At 43.6% G+C, this 26,791-nt stretch overlaps 3 protein-coding genes across 4 annotated transcripts; 1 reads left to right on the forward strand and 2 right to left on the reverse strand.

The window, feature by feature from the left end:
- Positions 1-1,966: 1,966 nt before the first annotated feature.
- On the reverse strand, positions 1,967-6,444 carry LOC311148520 (uncharacterized protein). The gene is made up of 4 exons (XM_084185501.1): positions 6,079-6,444; positions 5,666-5,809; positions 5,268-5,467; positions 1,967-2,906 (listed from the first exon to the last, which is right to left on the reverse strand). Exons 2-4 carry the CDS (start codon positions 5,789-5,791, stop codon positions 2,750-2,752), a joined length of 483 nt encoding a protein of 160 aa, XP_084041627.1. The 5' UTR covers positions 5,792-5,809; positions 6,079-6,444; the 3' UTR covers positions 1,967-2,749.
- A 3,155-nt stretch (positions 6,445-9,599) lies between these two features.
- LOC311148598 (uncharacterized protein) lies at positions 9,600-12,736 on the reverse strand. Its single transcript, XM_084185580.1, has 3 exons — positions 11,942-12,736; positions 11,561-11,847; positions 9,600-11,445 (listed from the first exon to the last, which is right to left on the reverse strand). Exons 1-3 carry the CDS (start codon positions 12,026-12,028, stop codon positions 11,223-11,225), a joined length of 597 nt encoding a protein of 198 aa, XP_084041706.1. The 5' UTR covers positions 12,029-12,736; the 3' UTR covers positions 9,600-11,222.
- A 2,836-nt stretch (positions 12,737-15,572) lies between these two features.
- dhcr24 (24-dehydrocholesterol reductase) lies at positions 15,573-26,470 on the forward strand. 2 transcript variants are annotated; one of them, XM_084185420.1, is made up of 9 exons: positions 15,573-16,051; positions 18,634-18,789; positions 18,879-18,984; positions 23,230-23,348; positions 23,860-24,123; positions 24,250-24,393; positions 24,889-25,086; positions 25,349-25,527; positions 25,646-26,470. In XM_084185420.1, exons 1-9 carry the CDS (start codon positions 15,821-15,823, stop codon positions 25,797-25,799), a joined length of 1,551 nt encoding a protein of 516 aa, XP_084041546.1. In that variant the 5' UTR covers positions 15,573-15,820; the 3' UTR covers positions 25,800-26,470. The 2 variants fall into 2 exon arrangements, with proteins under 2 accessions (XP_084041546.1, XP_084041547.1); XM_084185421.1 differs by having other exon boundaries at positions 15,586-15,877.
- The last annotated feature ends 321 nt before the right edge of the window (positions 26,471-26,791 follow it).

A 26,791-nucleotide genomic window follows, 5' to 3' on the forward strand; every position in this document is an offset into this window, starting at 1 on the left:
AAGGAGAGAGATGAATGGGAGAAGTCTCAAAGGGTGCCTCTGCTAGGAGGCCCACAGCTCCTCATTCTCCACCGTCCTATTTTCCTCTCCCCTTCATCTCACTCTCCTTGATAAAGCATTTACTTCAAGTGTAACTGAGGTTAGAACAGAACAAGAAACTGAGCAAACTTACAGTGCATTCGGAAAGTATTCAGACCCCTTCACTTTTTCCACATGTTGTTACGTAACAGCCTTATTCTAAAATTGATTAAATTAAAATGTTTTCTCATCAATCTACACACAATACCCCATAATGACAAAGTGAAAACTACACAGAAATACCTTATTTACATAGGTATTCAGACCCTTTGCTATGAGACTCTATGGTACTCTGTAGCTCAACTGGTAGAGCACGGCGCTTGTAACGCCAAGGTAGTGGGTTCGATCCCCGGGACCACCCATACACAAAAATGTATGCACGCATGACTGTAAGTCGCTTTGGATAAAAGCGTCTGCTAAATGGCATATTATTATTATTATTATTATTAGACTCGAAATTGAGCTCAGGTGCATCCTGTTTCCATTGATCACCCTTGAGATGTTTCTACAACTTGATTGGAGTCCACCTGTGGTAAATTCAATTGATTGGACATGATTTGAAAAGGCACACACCTGTCTATATAAAGGTCCCACAGTTGACAGTGCACATCAGAGCAAAAACCAAGCCATGAGGTCGAAGGAATTGTCCGTAGAGCTCAGAGACAGGATTGTGTTGAGGCACAGATCTGGGGAGGGGTACCAAAAAATGTCTGCAGCATTGAAGGTCCCCAAAAACACAGTTGCCTCCATCATTCTTAAATGGAAGAAGTTTGGAACCACCAAGACTCTTCCTAGAGCTGGCTGCCCAGCCAAACTGAGCAATCGGGGGAGAAGGGCCTTGGTCAGGGAGGTGACCAAGAACCCGATGGTCACACTGACAGAGCTCCAGAGTTCCTCTGTGGAGATGGGAGAACCTTCCAGAAGGACAAACATCTCTGCAGCACTCCACCAATCAGGCTTTTATGGTAGAGTGGCCAGACGGAAGCCACTCCTCAGTAAAAGGCACATGACAGCCTGCTTGGAGCCTGCCAAAAGGCACCGAAAGGACTCTGACCATGAGAAATAAGATTCTCTGATCTGGTGAAACCAAGATTGAACTCTTTGGCCTGAATGCCAAGCGTCACATCTAGAGGAAACCTGGCACCATCCCTACGGTGAAGCATGATGGGGGCAGCATCATGCTGTGGGGATGTTTTTCAGCGGCAAGGACTGGGAGACTAGTCAGGATCGAGGGACAGATGAATGGAGTAAAGTACAGAGAGATCCTTGATGAAAACCTGCTTCAGAGCGCTCAGGACCTCTGACTGGGGCGAAGGTTCACCTTCCAACAGGACAACGACCCTAAGCACACAGCCAAGACAACGCAGGAGTGGCTTCGGGACAAGTCTCTGAATGTCCTTGAGTGGCCCAGCCAGAGCTCGGACTTGAACCCGATCGAACATCTCTGGAGAGACCTGAAAATAGCTGTGCAGCGACGCTCCCCATCAAACCTGAGAGTTTGAGAGGATCTGCAGAGAATGGGAGAAACTCCCCAAATACAGGTGTGCCAAGCTTGTAGCGTCATACCCAAGAAGACTTGAGGCTGTAATCGCTGCCAAAGGTGCTTCAACAAAGTATTGAGTAAAGGGTCTGAATACTTATGTAAATGTGATATTTCCAGGGGGGTTTTTATACATTTGCAAAAATGTCTACAAATCTTTTTTTGCTTTGTCATTATGGGGTATTATGTGTAGATTGATGAGGGGGGGGACTATTTAATCCATTGTAGAATAAGGCTGTAACATAACAAAATGGAGAAAAAGTCAAGGGGTGTGAATACTTTCCGAATGCACTGTATGCTATAACAATACTTTAACACTCACAACTGAGACACAAACCACTCAGAGATCTATGGATATTAATTTACTAAAGTTGATCATGACATCACATTAAAACATGAAGTGCAACATTTGATAGAAACATGCAGCAGTGTGGCAGAGAGAGAGAGATAAAAAAAAACTGTTACAACAAGCATCTACTACTGTAACAACAAGGCACTTCTGGTTGAAATCATCTCTGTCCTGATGTTATTACATTGTCAAAAAAGAGAATCAGTGGTGCATACAAGACCACAGAAGCACACACACACACTTGCTCTATCGCATGCACACACATGCACTCACTCCCACATACACACACACAAACACACCTTCTCACTCACACTAGGGAATGAGACTTAACTCCCTCAACATTCACAGCACACACAGCTAATGGAGTCCAAGGCCGCAAGAAAGTCAGATTGGGGTTTTAAAGGCTGGGTTCTCCATTGAGACTGGTAGTGAAGGCTTAGTGCTGGCGGGGTGCTGGGCTCGTCGCCTGGTGTAGCACGATGCCACAAAGTCAAAATATATGGCTGCTGGGCGGTCTTATGGTAAAAAGTGACAGCAACAACAACAAATGGCTATAGGAGCACAGTGTATTACGCTTTAGTAGTCTTAATAGTAGCATTATAAGACACTCCTTCAAACAAGTATGTAAACAATGTCGGTGGGCTCAACCCCTTACAGCCTCTGCGATCCCCTCCATTCCAGAACAATGTCTCTCCCAGCACAAGTGTGCTTGATTTAGCTCATTGTGTAATGGCAGCAAGGGAATAGTCCATAGACACAGAACAGTAGTCCCATCCTAGCCCTCAGAGGTCAGAAGGACCCCGGCTCTTCATGACAGAGTCGTAGGAGGGGGGTGCCTCCAGGTCCCAGGGAGGAGGGGTAGGGGGCAAGGGGAGGTGTAGAGAGGGGGGCACACGCACAGAGTCCTCTGACATCTCCCTACGTATCCGGTCTAACCTCCTTGGGAGAGAGAGAAGGATTATAAAGTATTTCGACATATAGTGACAAACTCCCATGTTGCTCATATTGCATTCTTTCCTTGTTTCCTAGAATCCTTTCCTAGTCTCCTGTCCATCCTGTCCACTGTAATTGACTGTTAATTAACATAAACACGTTTAGCATCTCCAGGCCTTCACGCATACAAGCCGCTGATGCGCGCCTTTTGAACACCTACATTTAAAAAGTATAATAAATCAATTTAATATACACCATCGCAACAAATCCATTATTTATTGTAGTCAGGTCTAAAGAACATTATGATATGAAGAAAATATATTTCAGAATAACAGAATAGGAATCGGCCTAATGTATGTTATCTGGCTATGCGCCATGCCATAGGCTGTAGGCTTGTTCATTTAGCAGATAAGATATGCTTATAAGTCCATGCCATTATTTTATATTATATGATTTTATAGTAAGAAGAATATAATTGATAATAGCTGAATAAAATAGAAAGGATATTTTTCCCCATTCCGGAGTGAGTGCGCATATGAAGTGGCTATGTTGAGCGTAAAAGTGATCATTTGAAACAGGTCCTATATACACTAGATTTAGAGTTATATGGCAACTTTAGTTGTGAATGATACAAACCTTAGAATGTCTTAGAAATCAGAACATATATGGGCTGCATGATGCGACTATAGGCTATTGATGATTTGAGAAAATTACAAAAAACGCTTGTGCTCTGTTCCTTGCCTCAGGCTGCACACTGTTCTCTCATCAAGTGGTCATATTTTCAACCATCAGACTATTCTCAATTGAATCTTGTCTTTACTAATATGTAAAGTCCCCTGTAGCTCAGTTGGTAGAGCATGGCGCTTGCAACGCCAGGGTTGTGGGTTCGTTTCCCACGGGGGGCCAGTATGAAAATGTATGCACTGTAAGTCGCTCTGGATAAGAGCGTCTGCTAAATGACTAAAATGTAAAATGTAATGTAAATGTAAAATTAGTTTCGATTTAGAATGGCCCATTATCAAATGGGCAGGAACGGGCAGAGGAAAAAATACATTCACTCTGTATGCACTCGAATAGCGAATGGAGGCCACATTCCCGCAGGTTTGTTTTTCAATCATGAAGGGTAAGCTACTTGGGTTATTTTAATCTTTGCATCAACCACTGTTTGAGGCGCATGCAGCGTCTCGCTGCGCGACAGGGGATATTCCGCCCCAAACTCTGTATGCCATGGGCTCTCAAACCCTGTTCCTGCAGCTACCCAGTGCTTAATTTGGGAAACCAAGTGAAATCTGTTCGTAACATGTTTTCACAACGAAACATATTTCATTAAACTGTTGACAGCCCCTCTGCGCGCTCGAGAAAGGAAAATGTCCTATTAATATGCTATGCAAAATCCAATACAAATTCACTATAATTGTAGGCTAACTCTGTAAGCCACCCTGCACAATCAATTAACCAACAGCATCGCCTAGGCCTATACGTTCTCTCCTAGACTCATGAATAGAAACTTTGGAGTGTAGCATAAGGTAACCAGTCCATCCAGTATGCATAATAATACAGTCCACACTCAAAGGCGATTACTGGAATTTGTTTGATTTTGGAGTATTGGCTAGAACAATTATGTACCAAAGACATCTTAAATCTGTTTAGTTGTATGTTTTTCTGCCGTGCGTAATATGCAGTAGGCTATGTATTGTATAACGAACGGCACAATCATTATTTTAATTTGGGGGGGGGGGGGTTCAGGCTTGGGCTCATATATAGGCCTATGTGTATGCATAAGCTCTAATATGCGTATTGGTGTTTTGAATTAATCATCACCGTAAAAAGGGCTGTCCATTTTGTTGTGTTAAGCTTTGAAACCACATCCACAAGAACCATGTTTTCCACTCAGTTTCAACCCGTTGTTGAACTTCTTTCTTCAAATGTATCAATCACAGTGAGGTGAGTTTTAAAAGCACAATAATGTTTTGATGATGAGTTTGATGTGATTTTCGATTGCATTTGCATTGATATCAGAGTGTTTAGAGGTACAATAGAGTACCAGGCCATTAGGACCTGATGGTCGTTAGTGTGTTGGGTCCTACCAATGCATGTCAAATCAAATCGAATCAAATACAATGTTGTTTGTCACATGCTTCGTAAACAACAGGTGAAGACTAACAGTAAAATGCTTACGGGCCCTTCCCAGCAATGCAGAGAAACACCCCCAATAAATAATAGAAAAATAGACAATAACACAAGGAGTGCATAAGAGGAGATTACCATGACTCAACGGTCACGTGGAATTTTACTGCGGTAATGACTCATGACTGCCGGTGTGGCGGTATTACAGCCCGTAACAGCCCTGTGTGTGTGTGTGTTTACCTCTGGATGGCCAGGGCCTGGTGTGGGCTGTAGCGTGTTCCTGTGCGGGGGTGTAACAGGAAGTGTCCAGGTACATCCAACACCTGTAGCGTTGTCATGACAATACAGAGTCCCGCGATGGTCAGTGTTGCTCCGGTAACAGCCATCAGCACCCCCAGCCAGAGGGCTGGACCTTGCAGAGTCAGGAACCCCCCTACTACCTACACACAGTAGGCCGTTATTGTAAATAAGAATTTGTTCTTAACTGAATTGCCTAGTTAAATAAAGGTTAAATAAAAGAAATAAAACACACACACACACACACACACAGTAAGCCAGGACACCATCTACATACAACTTAGTTAACATGTTATGTTGGTAATAAACACACACACAGCTAGAATGCTGCACCCTCCTACCATCATCACCAAGCCTAGAGATAGCAGCACACCCTGGGGAGATGGCCTCCTTCTCTCCCCCTGTCTGCCTGGGGCTACCCCCTGACTTGGCTCACACACACCTCCACACTCCTCCACCAACACCATCACACCATCATACACAATCTGCAGGAGAGAGAGAGCGAGAAAGAGATGAGTGAGTGTAATGTTTACTGTTCATTTTTTATTGTTTATTTCCCTTTTGTTTCTTGTCAATTTCACTTGCTTTGGCAATGTACACATGTTGCCCATGCCAATAAAGCCCTTTAAAGTTAATTTAAATTGAGAGAAAGATAAAAATGAAAATGAAAAAAAAAGATCAAAGAAGAGGGGTAGAGAGTTATCAGATGATCACTTGTTGATTGAACTAGGCGCATACCATCTCACTACTTTACCTTCTGAAGAGGCTTCCAGCTGCCCAGCCGGGGATAAAGGAAGGAGATGATTATTTAGTTTCTAAACCTCTCCGTTGTCTTTTTACTCCTCTATTCCTCAACTAGTTTCACTTCCTTTATGCTTTCCATGTGGCATGCTGGGTTGTGATTGTTATCTAAACAAAAATTAAGAATCTCAAGAATCAAAATATTCTACTCGACCGAGACTATCATTTAAAACTCATCCCGCTTGCTTTGCCAGAGGTAATCCTGATAGATCCTTTAAATCCGTTATAACGTTACATCACGGTCGACATTGAATTTGTGTTGGGTTGGGCAGGGCAGGGCAGGACACTCGCCCCCGGTAGTCACACAGCCCCGTTCTGCGCGTGGTCAAAGGAAGTCGGTTTCTGAATTGTATTCGGTGACGGTAAGAGTAAAGGAGAAAGACAGAGAGAGGGGGAGGGAGACAGGGAGGGGGTGGGGCAGGGCAGTGGCGGAGAAGAGAAAGATCTGGATATCGTCAGTGTTTTGTCAGAGGTCTGGCTGTTGATTTAACTAGACGACGCTGTGGGGGGAGAGATGCCATTCCTATTGTGTGGTGTAATTAATTATCCATAGACTAGTTTTAAATTAGTTGCACAGTATGTTATTATCTCTGAAGCAGAACACTTTGGTTCAGCATGTTTCAGTGAACAAGCAAACCTATAATTTTAAATGATTAAACTGTGATGATTGACTGGCCAGTCAGTTTTTATTACCAGCATGTGTTGTTCGAAAGATAGCCTAACCTGGGGCCTCATTTATCAATGTTGCGTAGAAACTATTCTAAAATACTACTTACGAACGGAATTTAGAACGTTCATACGCATAGGAAAAGTGTGATTTATCAAACAATCCTACGAGCGTTATACGCACACCAGTAAGAGATACCAGGAAAACATACCAATTGTTCTTTGCCTCTGCTTGTGCACGACCTTGGCTAGTTGCATTTCGAACCGCCCCTAATTAACCATATATGGTCAAAATCATCCCTTTATAGCCCATGGGGAATATACAACGTCGTGCCATTAAATACAACACGCAACCAAAAAAAGCGAAGAAAAAAACAACTTTTCCTAGACTGAAATAAATGTGCTAGTGTAAGAGATTGAGTTCAACCAAAATGTTTTATTTGGCTCGCTCAGTTGTGGCTTGACCAGTAAAAATTAAAACATGCTAACATTGCTGTTCTGTAGAATGAACGAGTCGTGCGTTCCACCTGGCGACCACATTCAGCAGCGTCTTTTTGCGCGTAACATAACCTATCACCTAAGCGTGATAGGTTATGTTACGCGCATCATATTTGGGAACCCATCGATGGCATCATGGCAAAGAAAACCCCTCTTGACTTCAACCTGTTGTGCGATGGTGTATGCAAATGGGATGTGTTACTGTTCGTTTTGCTGATGATTGCATACAAAACATTGGCTCATCGCGGCTGTGAGATGCCTATCAGCAAGCTCCCGCTGAAAAGTGCCTGTTGTGGATAGCACTTGGATGTGCACCGGAATGGCATGCGTTTGCCTTTTTAAAGTAGGTCTTAAATCCCAGCAAAAATTCTATAAAATTGGTTTTGGGAAACGATGTCTGATTAGCCAATCTGTATTTTGCAGAAAGACTCCCACCAGTTTCTAAAAACGAGCTCTCTGAGAAATGCAGCGTGTGCCAAATCTTCCAACAGCAAGATCAACCATCTCTCATTCGATTTCCCATTATCTCAGTATTTTATAGTATTTCAACAATGGTTTCAGTTTCACACACAGGCCTACCCCTAACAAATTACCTATTTTATATGGATTATTATCTAAACAAATGCACTGATGTGGTCAAATTATAGCCTATAGCAGGACAATATACACTATATATACAAAAGTATGTGGACACCCCTTCAAATTAGTGGATTAGGCTATTTCAGCCACACCTGTTGCTGACAGGTGTATAAAGTCGAGCACACAGCCATGCAATCTCCATAGACAAATATTGGCAGTAGATTGGTCTTACTGAAGAACTCAGTGACTTTCAACATGGCACAGTCATAGGATGCGATGCCACCTTTCCAACAAGTAAGTTCATCTAATTTCTGCCCTGCTAGAGCTGCCCCTGTCAACTGTAAGTGCTGTTATTGTGAAGTGGAAACTTCTAGGAGCAACAACGGCTCAGCCGGGAAGTAGTAAGCCACACAGCTCACAGAAAGGGACCTCCGTGTGCTGAAGCATGTAGCGCGTAAAAATAATCTGTCCTTGGTTGCAACACTCACTACCGAGTTCCAAACTGCTTCTGGAAGCAATGTCAGCACAAGAACTTCGTCAGGAGCTTCATGAAATGGGTTTCCATGGCCGAGCAGCCGCACACATGCCTAAGATCACCATGCGCAATGCCAAGCGTCGGCTAGAGTGGTGTAAAGCTCGCTGTCATTGGACTCTGGAGCAGTGGAAATGAGTTCTCTCGAGTGATAAATCACGCTTCACAATCTGGCAGTCCTGGTTTGAGCTAGACATGGTTCGGGCTAGGCCCCTTAGTTCCAGTGAAGGGAAATCTTAATGCTACAGCATACAATTACATTCTGCGCTTCCAACTTTGGCAACAGTTTGGGGGAGGCCCGTTCCTGTTTCAGCATGACAATGCCCCTGTGCACAAAGTGAGGTCCATACAGAAATTGTTTGTCGAGATCGGTGTGGAAGAACTTGACTGGCCTGCACAGAGCCCTGACCTCAACCCCATCGAACACCTTTGGGATGAATTGGAACGCTGACTGCGAGCCAGGCCTAATCGCCCAAAATCAGTGCCCAACCTCAATAATCCTCTTGTGGCTGAATGGAAGCAAGTCCCCGCAGCAATGTTCCAACATCTAGTGGAAAGCCTTCCCAGGAGAATGGAGGCTGTTATTTTTTTTATATATTTTTTTTATTTAACCTTTATTTAACTAGGCAAGTCAGTTAAGAACAAATTCTTATTTACAATGACGGCCTACACCGGCCAAACCCGGACGACGCTGGGCCAATTGTGCGCTGCCCTATGGGACTCCCAATCACGGCCGGTTGTGATACAGCCTGGAATCGAACCAGGGGGTCTGTAGTGACGCCTCAAGTGCTGAGATGCAGTGCCTTAGAGCGCTGCGCCACTCGCAGTAAAGGGGGGACCAACTCCATATTAATGCCCATGATTTTGGAATGAGATGTTTGACGAGCAGGTGTCATGGGGCTCCCGAGTGGCGCAGCAGTCTAAGGCACTGCATCTCAGTGCTAGAGGCTTCACTACAGACCCTGGTTTGATTCCAGTCTGTATCACATCTGGCTGTGATTGGGAGGGCGGTGCGAACCCACTACCCTGGCGTTACAAGCGCCATGCTCTACCAATTGAGCTACAGAGGACCACGGGTTTGGCCGGGGTAGGCCGTCATTGTAAAAAATTATTTGTTCTTAACTGACTTGCCTAGTTAAATAAAGGTAAAATAAAAAAAATGTAGTGTATGTTGCATGAATTCACAATGGAAATACAATGAAATTGAAAAATGATTTAATGATTACTCTCCTAACTTCACACATTTTCAACATATATTTCCCCATTCTACGCTTGACAAGCAGTTCCCTTATTCCACCACTTGGCACTGTGCATATGCATGGTCATGGCTGTGCTTAAATTTGTGAACACTCAATCCAACTTTCATATTGATAAATCTCACACTTTGCGTGGAAATGATCCCACACATGGTTTACGCACATATTTGTGCCTATGCATTATTGATAAATGAGGCCCCTGGAATGTAATTCCTAAATTCATAGTCTTAAACAACCAAATTGCACAGAATAACAATATGTGCATTTATAAAGTACCATCATTTAATCATTAATCAGCCAAGGAGATAAATATCTGGGCTGATTGTGTATGTGGAGCCTGTTTCTACACACTACATTCTCCTTGTGGCAGAACAGGTGGATCATCAGGTGTTACAGATTGACCATGCAGAGCCTTTAAGGGTCATGTCTAGATGGGATACAGCTTTTGTCAAATCTGACGTCAAAAGTGAATATTGTTTTTTGTATTTTAGTTAACCCTTTTCCTAAACTTAACCAAATTATCACAACCTGCAACATTAATGATCCTAAACCGCTGCGTAAATTCTCCTAAAAGCATATTTATGCTTGATCTGAAAATGTGGTAGGAGACACCATATGGAGGGTTTGACGCAATGCGGGCCCTCCGGAGTCATGCAGAGGCAAAATTGAGCTCCATACCACATCGCCATGCGCCTCCCAAATGTTGTAACGTGGAGGGGGGTCCATATAGCGCTGTATAGAGCAATGCATTGACATGATTGGTTGACGGTAGGTGCGGGCGGGAGGTCCTGTATAAACACAAACTCACTTCCTTGACAACTTACTTCATAACAGCTCTACGCTGCTCCGCGCAGCACAAGAAGTAGGAATGCCCTGATTTCGGCAGAGGCCGTATCACCGTAAACGCTGCACGGCAAATGCAGACGACAGATGTACCATGCAGCGCCTTTAAACCTGCTAAGAAAAGTCCATTTGGACTAAAGCTGTAGCCCTTCTAGACAAAACCCTTCAGAAGGGGCGGGATGTTGTATTTGTAGGGTTTTAGTTGTCTAGCATGTCGACTGACCACTAGATGTCCTCGTAGACACATTAATGTATCACATTTGGATTTCTCACATCTTGATTTCAAAAGGACTACTAGATGACATGACATCAATTCAAGTATTCAAACTATTTTTATTTAACTTTTATATTCTGTTACACATGCATATACTGTAAAGAGCTAGCGGAGACAGGGAGAGGCACTGCGGACATTGAGTGTGGTTTGCACTTTTGAGCTATTCCATCGGTTCCTTTGCACCAGTCAAACTCAAGCAAGCACAGGTAAAGTATTTGAAATATTTGAAAATGTGTTTGTCTCATTTAGAAGGCAGCTTGTGAAAACATGCTAAACTACAGGTTGTTGAAGACAGACAGATATATGCAGGGCTTTAGGGCCATCTCCTATTCCTGCCTTTTCCTCTGGGCTGACAGTTGATTGGAAGAGCCTGAGTGAAGGGTGTGGCCACAGTATTCCTCATCCAGTGTGGTGGGTGGAGGCAGTGTGTGGGCCTGTCTGAGGTTATGTCACACCTCAAAGCTGATCTCCCGTGATCGGCCAAACAGGGGTTCCGAGGCCAGGTGTGTGTCTGAGTAGGCGCGGCGCAGGTGGGTGGAGCTACAGGTGGTCTTTATGGCGACCTCGTAGGGAGGTGGGGGGCCCAGCCCGGGGGGGTAGCGGGAGGGGGGGCTGAGTGGGGGGTAGTCCACATCATTAGCCCCATACACACCTTGCTGCTGGTGCTCGGTCCTAGACACAAACACACACACACACACTTACAGGACATGCACAGTGCGTTGTAACCTTTAATTGACCTTTTATGCACTTGAAATTCAACAATAACAATTCAAGAGGGATGTGTTACCTCTGCAGTAGGGCTGACTGGGACTCTGGGAAGCGTCCAACAGGACCACGGGGGCTGAAGAGGATGTGTCCCAAGTCAGGATGGGTATACCGGCCAGGGTAGTTGAGGTCTGGGTGTGGGTAGGGATAGTTGGGGTGTTCTCCCTGGTGGGGGTATTGGGGGAAGTTGGGGTACTCTCCCTGGCTGTACTCGACGTGGTGCTTGTTACTCATGGCCCAGAGAAGCCCCAGGATCAGCATGACTGCTCCCAGCACCACACAGCACAGAGAAAACGCCTGCAGGCGGCTCTGTAATAATAATAAATAACATTATTTTAATATTAACCATAATCATAACAGTAATAATAATAGATTGTACATTGTATTTCTTTATAGTACCCACCTGTGAGGAGGTGAGAAAGGCAGTGGAGCCGCCTGTCGCGATGAGAAAGACTCCGAGGAAGATGGCTCCGTGGTGGAGGGAAGGCATCGCTCTGGGACCCCCGGGGATGAGGTTTGTGTGTGTGTTAGTTTCTGTGGTTCAGGGAAGGCATCTCCCTCTCTCTGGGACCCCCGGGGATGGTCTTCCCGGTGGAGTTACCCCCTGGTAAATAATCCTAACCCCTGTTAGCGTGCTCTGTCCCGGTCAGTTCCATGGGACCAGGTCCCATTCCAAGTGTGGTTCCCAGGTCCGCGTGGGTTATTTTGATTCAAGAAGCAAAGATGACGAATGGATTTGAAGTTAAAGGAGAGTTAAAGTTTAAAAACTTCCCACAGAGTCCCATTATCTTCAGGTACAGTAGTAGAAATAAAAATAAAATGGATGAAACGTTGGTTTTCTTTTGTCCCTTCCAGACAGGATGATGAAATTAAGACAAAAGATGAGGTGATCTCTATCCATTTCTTTTAGAATAATAGAGACCCATTTTCAAATGATATCCAGAGGCTCACATAAAAAATTGTCAATATCATACAGTTTCTTAGATGAAGACACTGAAAGCAGGAGAGAATCGTCCGGGAGTGCTGAGTGAGAGTGAGAGTGAGAGAGAGAGAAAGAGAGAGAATTAGTGTGTGGTGTGTGTGTTCCGGGCTGGAGAGACGGACGAGCTGACAGCAGAGCCCATTAATTACTGGCGCCCCACCCTCTGTCTAATGTGTGTGTACAACTCACCAGCCTAGTAATGCTCCATTCATGTGTGTGCATGTTTGCATGCCTGGGTGTATGTGTGTTCCCATGTTCACTCCTTTTCATATGACCCAACAATTGAAAGTGAATTAAACTGAAACCAATCAGTCAGAATTCCCTCCTGTGCCAGTGCTTGACTTGGACTGAAATAGGTGCCGGTACTCATTTTTGGGTGCCGGTACTGTTTATATTTAGGTGCAGGAGCTCCACAATACTTTTGAGATACTATTCTATAAGAGGAACAGGAGCTCAAGCAGTAGAACATTTGAGGTGCCGGTACTCAGCTCCGGTGAGCTCCTCCTGCCCAAGTCAAGCACGGCTCATGTCACTGTGACAGTTCATAGATGTGGCTAAAGCTATGTATCCAAACCTACCTCACTGTATGGATAGGGTATATGGTATTATTTATCCAGTTTGATTTCAGAGTAATAGTTAACTATGGATATTTAAGGATGTATTCACACTGTATTCACACAGGTTTCATGTATCCTAATAATCTGTATATTTTTATTTTCTGGCTATATGATAGTTATAACTACTAACCTCTCTTTCATAACGTCTGAGATCCCCAGAGATTGGAAAGCTGCCGCGGCCATCCCCCTCTTCAAAGGGGGTGACACTCTAGATCCAAACTGCTACAGACCTATATCCATCCTGCCCTGCCTTTCGAAAGTATTTGAAAGCCAAGTTAACAAACAGTTCACCGACCATTTCGAATACCACCGTACCTTCTCCGCTATGCAATCCGGTTTCCGAGCTGGTCATGGGTGCACTTCAGCCACGCTCAAGGTCCTAAACGATATTATAACCGCGATTGATAATAGACAGTACTGTGCAGCCGTCTTCATCGACCTGGCCAAGGCTTTCGACTCTGTCAACCACCGCATTCTTATTGGCAGACTAAATAGCCTTGGTTTCTCAAATGACTGCCTCGCCTGGTTCACCAACTACTTCTCAGATAGAGTTCAGTGTGTCAAATCGGAGGGCCTGTTGTCTGGACCTATGGCAGTCTCTATGGGGGTGCCACAGGGTTCAATTCTTGGGCCGACACTTTTCTCCGTGTATATCAATGATGTCGCTCTTGCTGCTGGTGACTCTCAGATCCACCTCTACGCAGACGACACCATTTTGTATACATCTGGCCCTTCATTGGACACTGTGTTAACAAACCTCCAAACGAGCTTCAATGCCATACAACACTCCTTCAGTAGCCTCCAACTGCTCTTAAACACTAGTAAAACTAAATGCATGCTTTTCAATCGAACGCTGCTGGCACCCGCCCACCCGACTAGAATCACCACTCTTGACGGGTCTGACCTAGAGTATGTGGACAACTACAAATACCTAGGTGTCTGGTTAGACTGTAAACTCTCCTTCCAGACTCACATAAAGAATCTCCAATCCAAAGTTAAATCTAGAATCGGCTTCCTATTTCGCAACAAAGCCTCCTTCACTCATGCTGCCAAACATGCCCTCGTAAAACTGACTATCCTACCGATCCTTGACTTCGGCGATGTCATTTACAAAATAGCCTCCAACACTCTACTCAGCAAATTGGATGTAGTCTATCACAGTGCCATCCGTTTTGTCTCCAAAGCCCCATACGCTACCCACCACTGTGACCTGTACGCTCTTGTTGGCTGGTCCTCACTACATGTTCGTCGTCAAACCCACTGGCTCCAGGCCATCTATAAATCACTGCTAGGCAAATCCCCGCCTTATCTTAGCTCATTGGTCACCATAGCAGCACCCACCCGTAGTCTGCGCTCCAGCAGGTATATCTCACTGGTCATTCCCAAAGCCAACACCTCCTTTGGCCGCCATTCCTTCCAGTTCTCTGCTGCCAATGACTGGAACGAATTGCAAAAATCTCTGAAGCTGGAGACTCTTATCTCCCTCACTAACTTTAAGCATCAGTTGTCAGAGCACCTTACCGATCACTGCACCTGTACACAGCCCATCTGAAATTAGCCCACCCAACTACCTCATCCCTATATTGTTATTTATTTTGCTCTTTTGCACCCCAATATCTCTATTTGCACATAATCTCTTGCACATCTAGCATTCCAGTGTTAATACTATTGTAATTATTTTGCACTATAGCCTATTTATTGCCTTACCTCCATAACTTGCTACATTTGCACACACTGTATATATATTTTCTGTTGTATTTTTGACTTTATGTTTTTTACCCCATATGTAACTCTGTGTTGTTTTTATCGCACTGCTTTGCTTTATCTTGGCCAGGTCGCAGTTGTAAATGAGAACTTGTTCTCAACTGGCTTACCTGGTTAAATAAAGGTGAAAAAAATTTTTTTTTGCAATTATATGGAAGTTATAATAGTTTGCTATAGTTTAATTAATATAATGTTTTTCATACAGTTTAATAATTGTATCATGCATACAATAGGATATTGAAACACTGTAGGCCTAGTTTAATATTAGTTGAGTTTTTTGGTTTATTAGTTTTACAAAGTTTTATTGACTTATATCATGTATCCACTGTATTAGCCTTTCACGGGGCCCGTGTAGCTCAGTTGGTAGAGCATGGCGCTTGCAACGCCAGGGTTGTGGGTTCGATTCCCACGGGGGGCCAGTATGAAAAATAAATAATGTATGCACTCACTAACTGTAAGTCGCTCTGGATAAGAGCGTCTGCTAAATGACTAAAATGTATTACTTAACTGTTGTATGGTAATGAAGGCATGGGCAGGGAGGGAATGGTGTGACGAGCTTTCTGCTCTCTGATTGGACGAAGCGCTCCGACACAGCAACTGGAGTCATCCCGATTGACGCGTTGTTGGCCAATGAGCGCCGGCCAGAGGCGGGGCTAGCCGACCATCCAGCCAGACTCGCATATCAGAGAAAACGACAGGAGTGGCTGGATTCTAACTTCAATATTTACACACCTATTTATGTGTGTAAGTGTTGGCATAAATAATCTGTATTGGATTTTAAAAGCAGAAGCTTAGAAATCTTGCATCGCTCGCAATCAACTAAAGGTCATAGAAGATCGATTGTTCGTAGAAGGGCTTTTCTCTCTGGAAAAGTCCCACTAGACCATCATCAGGCCCGTAGACCAACAGAGCAGGAAGGATGGATCCTTTGCTGTATCTTGGTGGACTGGTAGTCCTCTTTCTGTTGTGGATCAAGGTGAAAGGCTTAGACTACGTGATCGTTCATCAGAGATGGATTTTCGTTTGTCTGTTTCTGCTGCCGCTCTCAGTCATATTTGATGTATATTATTACCTGCGCGCGTGGCTCATCTTCAAGATGTGTTCCGCTCCTAAACAGCACGACCAGCGCGTGCGGGACATCCAGAGACAAGTAAGGGCACGCGGCTGAATATCAATTATGCATGCACTCCTATGATTATACTGTATTCAAATAAGTAGTTAACATTAAAGGTCACGAACAGTCATTCTGATTCCCATGTAAAATAGCATCTTGAGTGACTAAAGTATCACCCATAATATTTGTTTTGGATAGAAATGGTAAAACTTTTAGAAAAATTACTTTTTCTTTCATGGCTAAAGACCAGGAAGTTTGAAAAGACAGGGTGAGTGGGCAGGGAGCTTATATTCATGAGCTTGCCTTGACTGACAGCTCTAAAACGCCTATGTCAAGCAACTTGGATGCAGTGAGCAGTGTTGCAGTAGTCATCAAGCACATTTGGTGATACACAAAGCAACTCAAATTCAATCAAAATGATGTCAGCTTTTTTTCATACATCTCCCATTTGGCATGTCTCTTGTTATGTGGGGCGGCAGGTAGCTTAGTGGGTAAGAGCGTTGTGCCAGTAACCGAAAGGTCGCTGGTTCTAATCCCCGAGCCGACTAGGTGAAAAATCTGTCGATGTGCCCTTAAGCAAGGCACTTAACCCTAATTGCTCCTGTAAGTCGCTCTGGATAAGAGCGTCTGCTAAATGACGTAAATGTAAATGTAAATGTAATGTGGTTCACAGCAACACTGATGTATGTGTGGACTTGACAACTGAGTCTGAGTTTTGAACGACCCTCTCCCCTTTTGTTCCATGCTGGCTGAAGCCCTAGCTAGCCAGTAACTAGCTAACACCAGACACAGATGAAAGGGGAAACATATAAGTATCTTTGCCATAGATGAATAGGGGAAACTTTTAATTATATTTGCTAACACCCTACAGTAAAATGTTGGCACCAGTAGAGTAGCTATCTAGCTATATAAACCACGCCCCTCTGCAGACGGAAGACAAGAAGCAACCACCTGTGCTAATTAGTTGTCTAGCATGTGTGTAAGCGTAACTCAGGAAGTGTAGCAGAAGTGTAGTTTCATCGGATGGAAACACCCATAGCTGAATGGATCTGTGCAAACACTAGCTGTAGTAGTTATCTTTTTCATTTGAAGTATTTTTTTTCGCTGATGAAAGATAAGGGCCATATGACTCGAAAGCCGTATCGCAAGCAAAAATGCGTAGGCCTACTGTCTTAATAAAACGCAATGCATCACCATTTCCGGATGTTGCACACCGCGTTCAGACAATCAGGTTGCAGCAGTCTGTTGTTTACCGCTGGCTGAACGCCGTGCAGCAACATCAGGAAGTAGCATTAGCCACTCTAGCATGGTGGTGGAAAATGTTGTTTTATTAAGACCGTACGCATATTTTCCCAGTTCTTCTAGGTCGGTGGGCCATTAAATCGAGTTAAGGAGGAAACCGACGCCTTTGCAGCCTGAATGAAGGATGTTTTATTTACGAGCCGGTCACAGGTGGACACAATTGTATATCCGGCTGGGCACATTGAAGTCAAACGCAGATTAAACAACATAGAAGGAATAATAGAGCCAGATAGTGCCATCTGGTGGCTGGTTGGGCCGCTACCCTACATGCAAAGGCCCATTGGTTGATAACGTGCAGTGATATTACAGTCTAAATTCTAAATCTAGCATGTTATGTTATCTGGACCTTCACACAGGTTCCCGATAATATCCCCAGATGTGTGTGTGTGTGCCTAAACACAGATCTCTGATAACACCAGATGATAACAGATCAAATGATAAAACAGTTTGTGTGTGTGTGTGTGTGTGTGTGTGTGTGTGTGTGTGTGTGTGTGTGTGTGTGTGTGTGTGTGTGTGTGTGTGTGTGTGTGTGTGTGTGTGTGTGTGTGTGTGTGTGTGTGTGTGTGTGTGTGTGTGTGTGTGTGTGTGTGTGTGTGTGTGTGTGTGTGCGTGTGTGTGTGTATGACTGTGCTGTGAAATTCCTGGGGTGAGGGACTTTAATCCCTCTCTTCCTAAAGAGAATTTGGAAATGGAAGAGAGAGAACAAATTGTGCAGGGTTCACTGCGTAGGTCTCGGAATGTGTGTCAGTGTGTGTGTGTATTCTGGGAGCTCAGCATTTCAGCATGGTATCAGATACCGTATTTCACTTGTGTCTGTTCAAAGTAGAAATTCTTGCTTCCATGTGTAATGTTCTGTAGGGATTAATTTACCGTGAACAGCAGGAGTAGGGCTTTAACGAGTGTTAACAAGTGCATTACCTATCTATCTTCTATGCCAGACCTTTAGGCAGAGGCCATAGCGTTTAGAGTGGTTCGAGGGGCAAGCCAGCAACCGGAGGGTTGCCAGTTCGAATCCTGGGTCTGATGGGAAAAAATCTGTCGGGAAGTGAGCTGGCATCCGGAGGGTTGCTGGTACCAAATCCTAGACGCCATTGCCTGCCGTTGTGCCCTTGAGCAAGGTACTTAACCCCCCACAACAACAGCTCCCGGACCCCAGTGTGGCAGCCCCCCCTCACCTCTCCAAAACCTGTGTGTGTGTCTTTCGAAGGGTTGGGTTAAAAGCGAAAGTCAAATTTAGGTTGGACCTTGTGTGCAATTGACCAATAATTTGATCTTAATCTTAATCTACAGTATGATACTGTGTGTGTGTGTTGCAGGTGCGTGAATGGAGGAAGGAGGGGGGGAAGACCCACATGTGTACAGGTCGTCCAGGCTGGCTGACTGTCTCTCTCAGAGTGGGGAAATACAAGAAGACCAATAAGAACATAATGATCAACATGATGGACATACTGGAGGTGGACACACAGAGACAGGTAGGAGATCACACACACACTGTAGCTCTGTATGTAAAAGTATGTGTGTGTGTAAACCCGTATGACCTGGACATGTATATGTATAACAGGTGGTTCGTGTGGAGCCCCTGGTCAACATGGGCCAGATAACAGCTCTCCTCAACTCCCTTGGCTGGACTCTGCCTGTGCTGCCAGAACTGGACGACCTCACTGTCGGTACGCTACGCATCTCGTTACCATATCATCTGCATATCATCAGCATATATTGTTGTATATGGCTCAGGTTATATTGTATGGTGGTATATGTTATTGTATATGATTTGGGGTTATAATGTAGTATATATTGTTGAATGGCTATGTTATATGGTATATATTAGAGCTGTGACGATAAACCAAAAATTATCGCCACTGACCATAACACTTATCGCAGGTATTTTGCTGATATCGTTCATTACTATAAGTGGCCTATACTAGAAACATTTGAAATGTGAAATGAAATACGTTTGCTAATATGGGTGATTGTTGTAGCCACTGATTGAACTGGACTTAACAAGTGACATCAATAAGGGATCATAGCTTTCACCAGGATTCACCTGGTCAGTCTATGTCATGGAAAGAGCAGGTGTTCTTAATGTTTTGTACACTCAGTGTACATACTAGAGCTGGGTGATATGGACATAAATCCATATTGTGATAAATTGCCTATATTGATGCGATAACAATAAACAGAACAATAATTTTATAACAATGTGCACCACAGTTTTTTTTATTACCCTTTAAACTACTACTACTAGTTGATTTTTAATGGGACAGTTTTTTTTATTACCCTTTAAACTACTACTACTAGTTGATTTTTAATGGGACAGTTTTTTTTATTACCCTTTAAACTACTACTACTAGTTGATTTTTAATGTCCCATTAAAAATCAACTAGTAGTAGTAGTTTAAAGGGTAATAAAAAAAACTGTCCCATTAAAAATCAACTAGTAGTAGTAGTTTAAAGGGTAATAAAAAAAACTGTGGTGCACATTGTTATAAAATTATTGTTCTGTTTATTGTTATCGCATCAATATAGGCAATTTATCACAATATGGATTTATGTCCATATCACCCAGCTCTAGTATGTACACTGAGTGTACAAAACATTAAGAACACCTGCTCTTTCCATGACATAGACTGACCAGGTGAATCCTGGTGAAAGCTATGATCCCTTATTGATGTCACTTGTTAAGTCCAGTTCAATCAGTGTAGATGAAGGGTAGGAGACCGGTTAAAGAAGGATTTTAAAGGCTTGAGACAATTGAGACATGGATTGTGAATGTGTGTCATTCAGAGGGTGAATGGGCAAGACAAAATATTGAATTGCTTTTGAACGGGGTATGGTAGTAGGTGCCAGGTGCACCGGTTTGTGTCAAGAACTGCACCGCTGCTGACTATTTCACACTCAAGTTTCCCGTGTGTATCAAGAATGGTCCACCACCTAAATGGCATCCAGCCAACTTGAAACACAATCCAAATCTATGCTGATTTGAAGTGGATTTAACAAGTGACATCAATAAGGGATCATAGCTTTCACCTGGTCAGTCTATGTCATGGAAAGAGAATGCCCAGAGTGTGCAAAGCTGTCATCAAGGCAAAGGGTGGCTATTTGAATAATCTCAAATATAACATATATTTTGATTTGTTTAACACATTTTTGGTTACTACATTATTCCATATGTGTTATTATATAGTTTTGATGTCTTCACTATTATTCTACAATGTAAAAAATAGTAAAAATAAAGATAAACCCTTGAATGAGTAGGTGTTCTAAAACTTTTGACCGGTAGTGTAGTAAACAACCAAAAACACATATGTGTCGTGACGTGACTTTCATTATTGTGATGACTATAATGTATTGAATAATTAATTACCTACTATGTTAAATTGTTACTAGATTAAATGTATCATGTAACAATTAACTCATTAGGAATTTGGGGCACCACAGGAAAAGTTGTTTAACGAGTTACCGTTTCCCGAATTAACTCTAAAGATATCTAGATATCTCTTATCATTAAACAGTCATTTATTAATCTGTTACCTCATATCAGTCTCATTCTGAAAGTCGTAAACTCTTTAAGTCTGCACGAACCCGGGTCTTACTGATCACTCCGTACCACCCAAATTGATTTAATTAATTATTTATTTACTAACTAATTAAAATGATAACACAAGATACAAACACGTACACGGTATAGGTAGGGATTAGAAACTTAATACAATGAAAACGGGTCCCAAGAGGACTAACACAATATTACACTTATTACAAAAGATGGAGAGAGAGAGAGAGAGAGAGAGAGAGAGAGAGAGAGAGAAAACACTTGGATACACATGGACCTATGCTCACAGTAACCCTAATACTTTGCCCCGAACTGCCGCCCGTTTGGTAAGAAGTAATGCATGTATTTACGTGTTTGAGGTCTTCGTCGTGTATCTCTGTTGGACCCAGGCCTTCGTGGGAAGGGGTCGATTGGGCCTTCTTTTTCGGATGGCCTTTTAGATGTAATGCTCTGATTGTCCACGAGGTCACAATGTCCTTCTTCTTAGTTGTCTGTTTACTGTCACTCGTTCTGGAAATGGTCTTCTGAGGACGGCTAATCAGCCGTGTCGATGATGCCCTGTGGGGTGATGAGAGCAGTGTAGTAGACGATGGTTTGAAGAGAGTAACAGGATGGTCCCACTTAAATTCACCTTCTTAGATACAGTACTTAGAACAGCTACTTAGCCGTAACATTGATTGTTAGTGGAGGCAACTTTGTCGTCTTCACCTCGTTGATTTTCAGGGTTGGGACCAATATGGACCTCGCTGCAGCTTGAGGTCCGTCTAGTCTGATCTGATAATTCTTAACTCAATCTTTTATGCACTCTGAGGGTGCATAGAGGGTCGTTTCCGTCATACTGACACGCTCTCTGAGCTCCCTCGGGCGTGGCTAGTTACGAGGCAAAAGTATTATCATCACTATGATTTTGTTAGAAAGCTAAAATCACATTCCTATCTTCACGAAAACATTGTCTTCCTCCTTGATATTTTCTACACAAGGTAAAGGATGTAAACCTGATATCCACAGTGTAAAAGCTCTTCAAGTCACAATGTTTTCGTTATAACGCCTTGATACCATTTTGTATTACATCACAAAATAGACATACATTTTCCATATTCCATTTCTCATCATTCCCAACATTTGGATGTTGAAATATATTGTCCCAATGTTCATTGTTGTATGTTGAATTTTTTGGGCTGCAAAAAGTATCTGAAACAAAGGCATTCCTTTCACATACTAGAGGGCCAGAGATAGATTCTCCTCCTCTCTAATTTATGGCAGTATTAAGGTGTCAAGACCGGCACAGCCATCCACCCCCGTCCCGTGTGAGGCCTTTGGTCCTCACCCAAGGAGAGTCATGACATATCTAAATTTAGCTTTCTTAATCAACCAGAAAATCAGTAGTTATTTCTGGTTGTTTATCAAAGTTAGCTGGCTAACTCATCGTTTCCATGGCATTTCATCCATCAGGGTTGTTTATTTCCTGTTGGGATAACCATCACACTCTCTTATTGGATTAGAGGACAGATGGTTTATAGATGGTAGAGTTCCGAGTTGAAACTCAGAAGAAATGGTTTCGGAGTGCACAGCGCCCCTGGATCAGATTTCAAAATGGTTTTCCGGATCCATGAACGTTAGATCAACAGTTTAATGTTTTCCCATCAGCACGCTGTAGATTAATCTGGATTTCCACAGAGACTCTTTCACACACTCACACTCACTCACTCACTCACTCACACACACACACAACCGAGGAACTGTTTGAGTGTTTACCCTACTCTCTGCTTTTTCACCTGTGTCCTCACTTTCGTCAGTGTTGTTTTTGTTGTCATGTGTGTCTGTGTGTCCTTTGCTGTTGTATTTCTTTTTTTATTCAATTAATCGGCAGAATAAACAGCATTAGACAAATGACAAATACCTTGTCAGTGCACGTCCATATCACATGATAATCATTACATGCTTATCAGTAACATAAGGTGCATTCATAATACATGTAAGCAACAATGATTGCTATGCTAATTGATCCCACCATTACAAGTAAAACAAAAAATAGAATGAATTAGAATATAAACCCAAAATTCAACCTACCCCATCCCACCCGAGTGACCCTTTTGATTTAACTCCTCATAGCAAGAGATCTTACACTTTCAGCTGCATTTGACCACATTAATAAGGTTCTTTCATTGTCACCTTGAGAATGAGCAGTGGACAATTCCAAAATAGCAATATCTAAAAACTAGAAGAGCCATGCCAGTGTATGTGGGGGCTTCCATCTTAAGGCAAGCTACTGTTGTATCTTGACTGTTCCTGAGCGTTAGTATTCCCCCATTGTCTTTTGTTTACTAAATAATCAATCCCTCACCTTCTCTCTCTCTCTCCAGGAGGTCTGGTGATGGGTACAGGTATTGAGTCGTCCTCTCATATCTACGGACTCTTCCAGCACATCTGTGTTGCCTTTGAGCTGGTGCTGGCTGATGGCAGCCTGGTTCACTGTACTGAGGTGAGCAGAGCTCTCTTTACTGTTTGACTCTTTGAGAGAACCTTGTAGTCGGAGAAGAGTAATACCACAGACCTCCAGTTCTATAACTAGGAGTAATACCACAGACCTCCAGTTCTATAACTAGGAGTAATACCACAGACCTCCAGTTCTATAACTAGGAGTAATACCACAGACCTCCAGTTCTATAACTAGGAGTAATACCACAGACCTCCAGTTCTATAACTAGGAGTAATACCACAGACCTCCAGTTCTATAACTAGGAGTAATACCACAGACCTCCAGTTCTATAACTAGGAGTAATACCACAGACCTCCAGTTCTATAACTAAGAGTAGTGCTACAGACCTCCAGTCCATTAGTAAACACCAGCCAACACCAACCTACAGCTAATCTGGAAACAAAGGTTCCACAGTACAACTAGAGAGAGAGAGAGAAGGAGGATTGTTTCTGCACTCTGCTATGTGGCTCTCTTACAGGAGGGGAACTGTTGTTTTGTGTGTGTTCCCTAACAGGAGGAGAACTCTGACCTGTTCCACGCGGTTCCTTGGTCCTGTGGTACTCTGGGGTTCCTGGTTGCTGCAGAAATAAAGATTGTCCCTGCGAGGTTGTGGGTTCGTTTGCAGTATGAGCCAATCAGAGGGCTGGAGAACATCTGCCGTCGGTTCAGTGAGGCGTCTGAGAACAAGAGTAACACATTTGTAGAAGGACTGCAGTACTCTCTGGATGAAGCTGTTATCATGACTGGCACTATGACTGACACCGCTGAACCCAACAAGGTGAGAGAGGGAAAGCGAGAAATAGAGGATGACCGGGTACACTGAGAAGGACAAGAGAGGAGGAGAGTGCTGTCTGTCAGCAAGATCTAACCATAACCCTCCACTGTGTGTATGTGTGTGTTTCAGATCAACCGGATCGGCCTGCACTATAAGCCGTGGTTCTTCAAGCACGTTGAGAGATATCTGACAGAGAACAAGAAAGCAGTAGAGTACATCCCTCTACGCCACTACTACCACAGACATACACGATCCATTTTCTGGGAGCTCCAGGTACACACACACACACACACACACACACACACACACACACACACACACACACACACACACACACAGTGCATTAGACAGATGATACAAAGTGACCCTTTTATCCTGCAGATTTCAGCATGTCATCATCTTCTTCCCCAGCACATGCATTAGCCTCCCTAATGCACACACACACACACACACACACACACACACACACACACTGCCATTAGGAAACCGTGTGGTTTGCTGGTAATTGTTTCTTTCCAAACCTTAAATGATGTTATAAATAATGTAGTTGTTGTTGGGGAAGGAGGAGAGGAGGGGTAAGGTGGCAGTTTTACAGCTTCCTGCTATTCTATCCTTATTGAGGGTCGTGTTCAGTAGGGCGTACATTACAATAGCTAAACGTTCTGAAATGGAAAACAAAAATGTGTTTCAAACGTTTTCTACGTACTGGACACCACTGCACTGCTGGAAAGCTGATTCCTGTCAACATGAATGTGTGTGTGTCTCCAGGACATCATCCCGTTTGGTAACCACCCAGTGTTCCGGTGGTTGTTTGGCTGGATGGTTCCTCCTAAGATCTCTCTGTTGAAGCTGACACAGGGCGAGACCATCAGACAGCTGTATGAGCAGCACCATGTTGTCCAGGACATGCTGGTCCCCATGAAACACATCCAGACCGCTATCGCACGCTTCCACCAGGACATCCATGTAAGACACACACATTGCATGCTTCCACAGCGTCACATATACCCTAATAAATTAGACAAACTCAAGTGTGACTGAGTTGGTAGATCTCGTTTTAAGGGTGTGACTGAGTTGGTACAGTATGTCTCGTTGTAGGGGTGTGACTGAGTTGGTATGTCTCGTTGTAGGGGTGTGACTGAGTTGGTATGTCTCGTTGTAGGGGTGTGACAGAGTTGGTATGTCTTGTTTTAAGGGTGTGACCGAGTTGGTATGTCCCTCCCTGCAGGTGTACCCTCTGTGGTTGTGTCCGTTCGTGCTCCCCCCGGGCCGGGGGATGGTTCATCCTAAAGGTGAGGAGGCAGAGCTGTATGTGGACATCGGTGCGTATGGAGAACCCAGAGTTAAACACTTCCAGGCTAAAGCCTCATGTAGACAGCTGGAGCAGTTTGTCAGAGAGGTGCACGGGTGAGTTTCTGTACACACACAAACATACCAACCTTTACACACACGCACCCCAACAGGCTATAGAGGGTGCGGAGTTAGGGTTCAGATTGTGCTGACGTGTGTGTGTGTGTGTCTCCAGGTTCCAGATGCTGTATGCTGATGTATACATGGAGCGCAGTGAGTTCTGGGAGATGTTTGATGGAACGTTGTATCACCGTCTGAGGAAGGAGCTTGGCTGTCAGGACGCTTTCCCCGAGGTCTACGACAAGATCTGCAAAGCTGCACGACACTGACTACTAACCTCTGATCCTTTCAACTCTGCCATCCCACCAGCAACAATATGAAGATGAGAGCCTTTGAGTGTTTGCACCGTGTTCTCAGCCTGTTTGTATTGTAAAGCCCACTGAATGTGAATGTGCTGATGAAACACAAACAGCCCTAACACCTGTCTGTTTTTATGTCTAACCTCTGACCCCTAACCCCAACACCAGCCTGCCCTGACCTCTAGCTCCTAACCCTAGGAGAGACTTGTGCTGTCATTGTTTATTTTACCATTCCTTAATTTGACTATCAAGGGGTATATTTCCTTAGTTCAAATGACTGGACATCTTACAGACTATGGCTTTAATGATGTAATGCCCTCTGCCTGTTATACAACACATATCCAGTCTGCTATTCTGTCTATCATGTGTTTAGAATCTATCCTGACATTTAGAGCATGTTTCTTTGTGTCCACTGTGATCACATCACTCCGCCTTAAACTCATCTGATGATTATTGGTGCGCACATCATCTGTAGAGTGTTCAAACAATCACATTTTCCTCTGGCTTGTGGAAGAACAGTCACCTGTTCTCAGTCAGTCCGTGTGTGTGTGTGTTCTGGCAGAGAGAAAGGACGTCAATGCCTTTGTCCACATAAATGTTTTTGTTGATGTATGATAATAAAGTTTGATTTGTCAACAGCAAATATCTCTACTACTTTCTACGGTACCAAACATAGACATCTCATGTTGATCAATATAGATTTTAATATAGTTGAAAAACTAAACTTTGAAATCTGATGGGTTGTATCCTGAGTCTGGGCTTGCTGCTTCTGTGTGTGTTGTGTGTCTAAGCTGCTGTCATCAAGCGTTCCTTCTGGGCGGCACCAGGAAACTGTCTGTCCACCGCAGCCTCTCCTTGAAACACACACGCTCTGTCAGAGAGTCTGTCATTTCAGGTCAGGTATTACTGTGTGTTTGCGTGTGTGTGTGTCTTACTGTGTGTGTTTGTCTCTGTCAGAGAAG

The sequence above is a fragment of the Coregonus lavaretus genome, assembly GCF_964263955.1.
Source record: "Coregonus lavaretus genome assembly, chromosome: 21".
Taxonomy (NCBI): Eukaryota; Metazoa; Chordata; class Actinopteri; order Salmoniformes; family Salmonidae; genus Coregonus; species Coregonus lavaretus.

What these genes read in the sequence shown, in the direction of transcription:
- LOC311148520 (XM_084185501.1), bottom strand. Translation starts at nt 5,791, where the DNA reads ATGGTGTTGGTGGAGGAGTGTGGAGGTGTGTGTGAGCCAAGTCAGGGG. An exon ending in CTCTAGGCTTGGTGATGATG is followed by an intron (nt 5,468 to 5,665) that starts GTAGGAGGGTGC and finishes TACTGTGTGTAG; the next exon opens with GTAGTAGGGGGGTTCCTGAC. An exon ending in CAGGCCCTGGCCATCCAGAG is followed by an intron (nt 2,907 to 5,267) that starts GTAAACACACAC and finishes CTCTCTCCCAAG; the next exon opens with GAGGTTAGACCGGATACGTA.
- LOC311148598 (XM_084185580.1), bottom strand. Translation starts at nt 12,028, where the DNA reads ATGCCTTCCCTCCACCACGGAGCCATCTTCCTCGGAGTCTTTCTCATC. An exon ending in CCTTTCTCACCTCCTCACAG is followed by an intron (nt 11,848 to 11,941) that starts GTGGGTACTATA and finishes TTATTATTACAG; the next exon opens with AGCCGCCTGCAGGCGTTTTC. An exon ending in CAGTCAGCCCTACTGCAGAG is followed by an intron (nt 11,446 to 11,560) that starts GTAACACATCCC and finishes GTTTGTGTCTAG; the next exon opens with GACCGAGCACCAGCAGCAAG.
- dhcr24 (XM_084185420.1), top strand. Translation starts at nt 15,821, where the DNA reads ATGGATCCTTTGCTGTATCTTGGTGGACTGGTAGTCCTCTTTCTGTTG. An exon ending in ACTGGACGACCTCACTGTCG is followed by an intron (nt 18,985 to 23,229) that starts GTACGCTACGCA and finishes CTCTCTCTCCAG; the next exon opens with GAGGTCTGGTGATGGGTACA. An exon ending in ACACCGCTGAACCCAACAAG is followed by an intron (nt 24,124 to 24,249) that starts GTGAGAGAGGGA and finishes TGTGTGTTTCAG; the next exon opens with ATCAACCGGATCGGCCTGCA.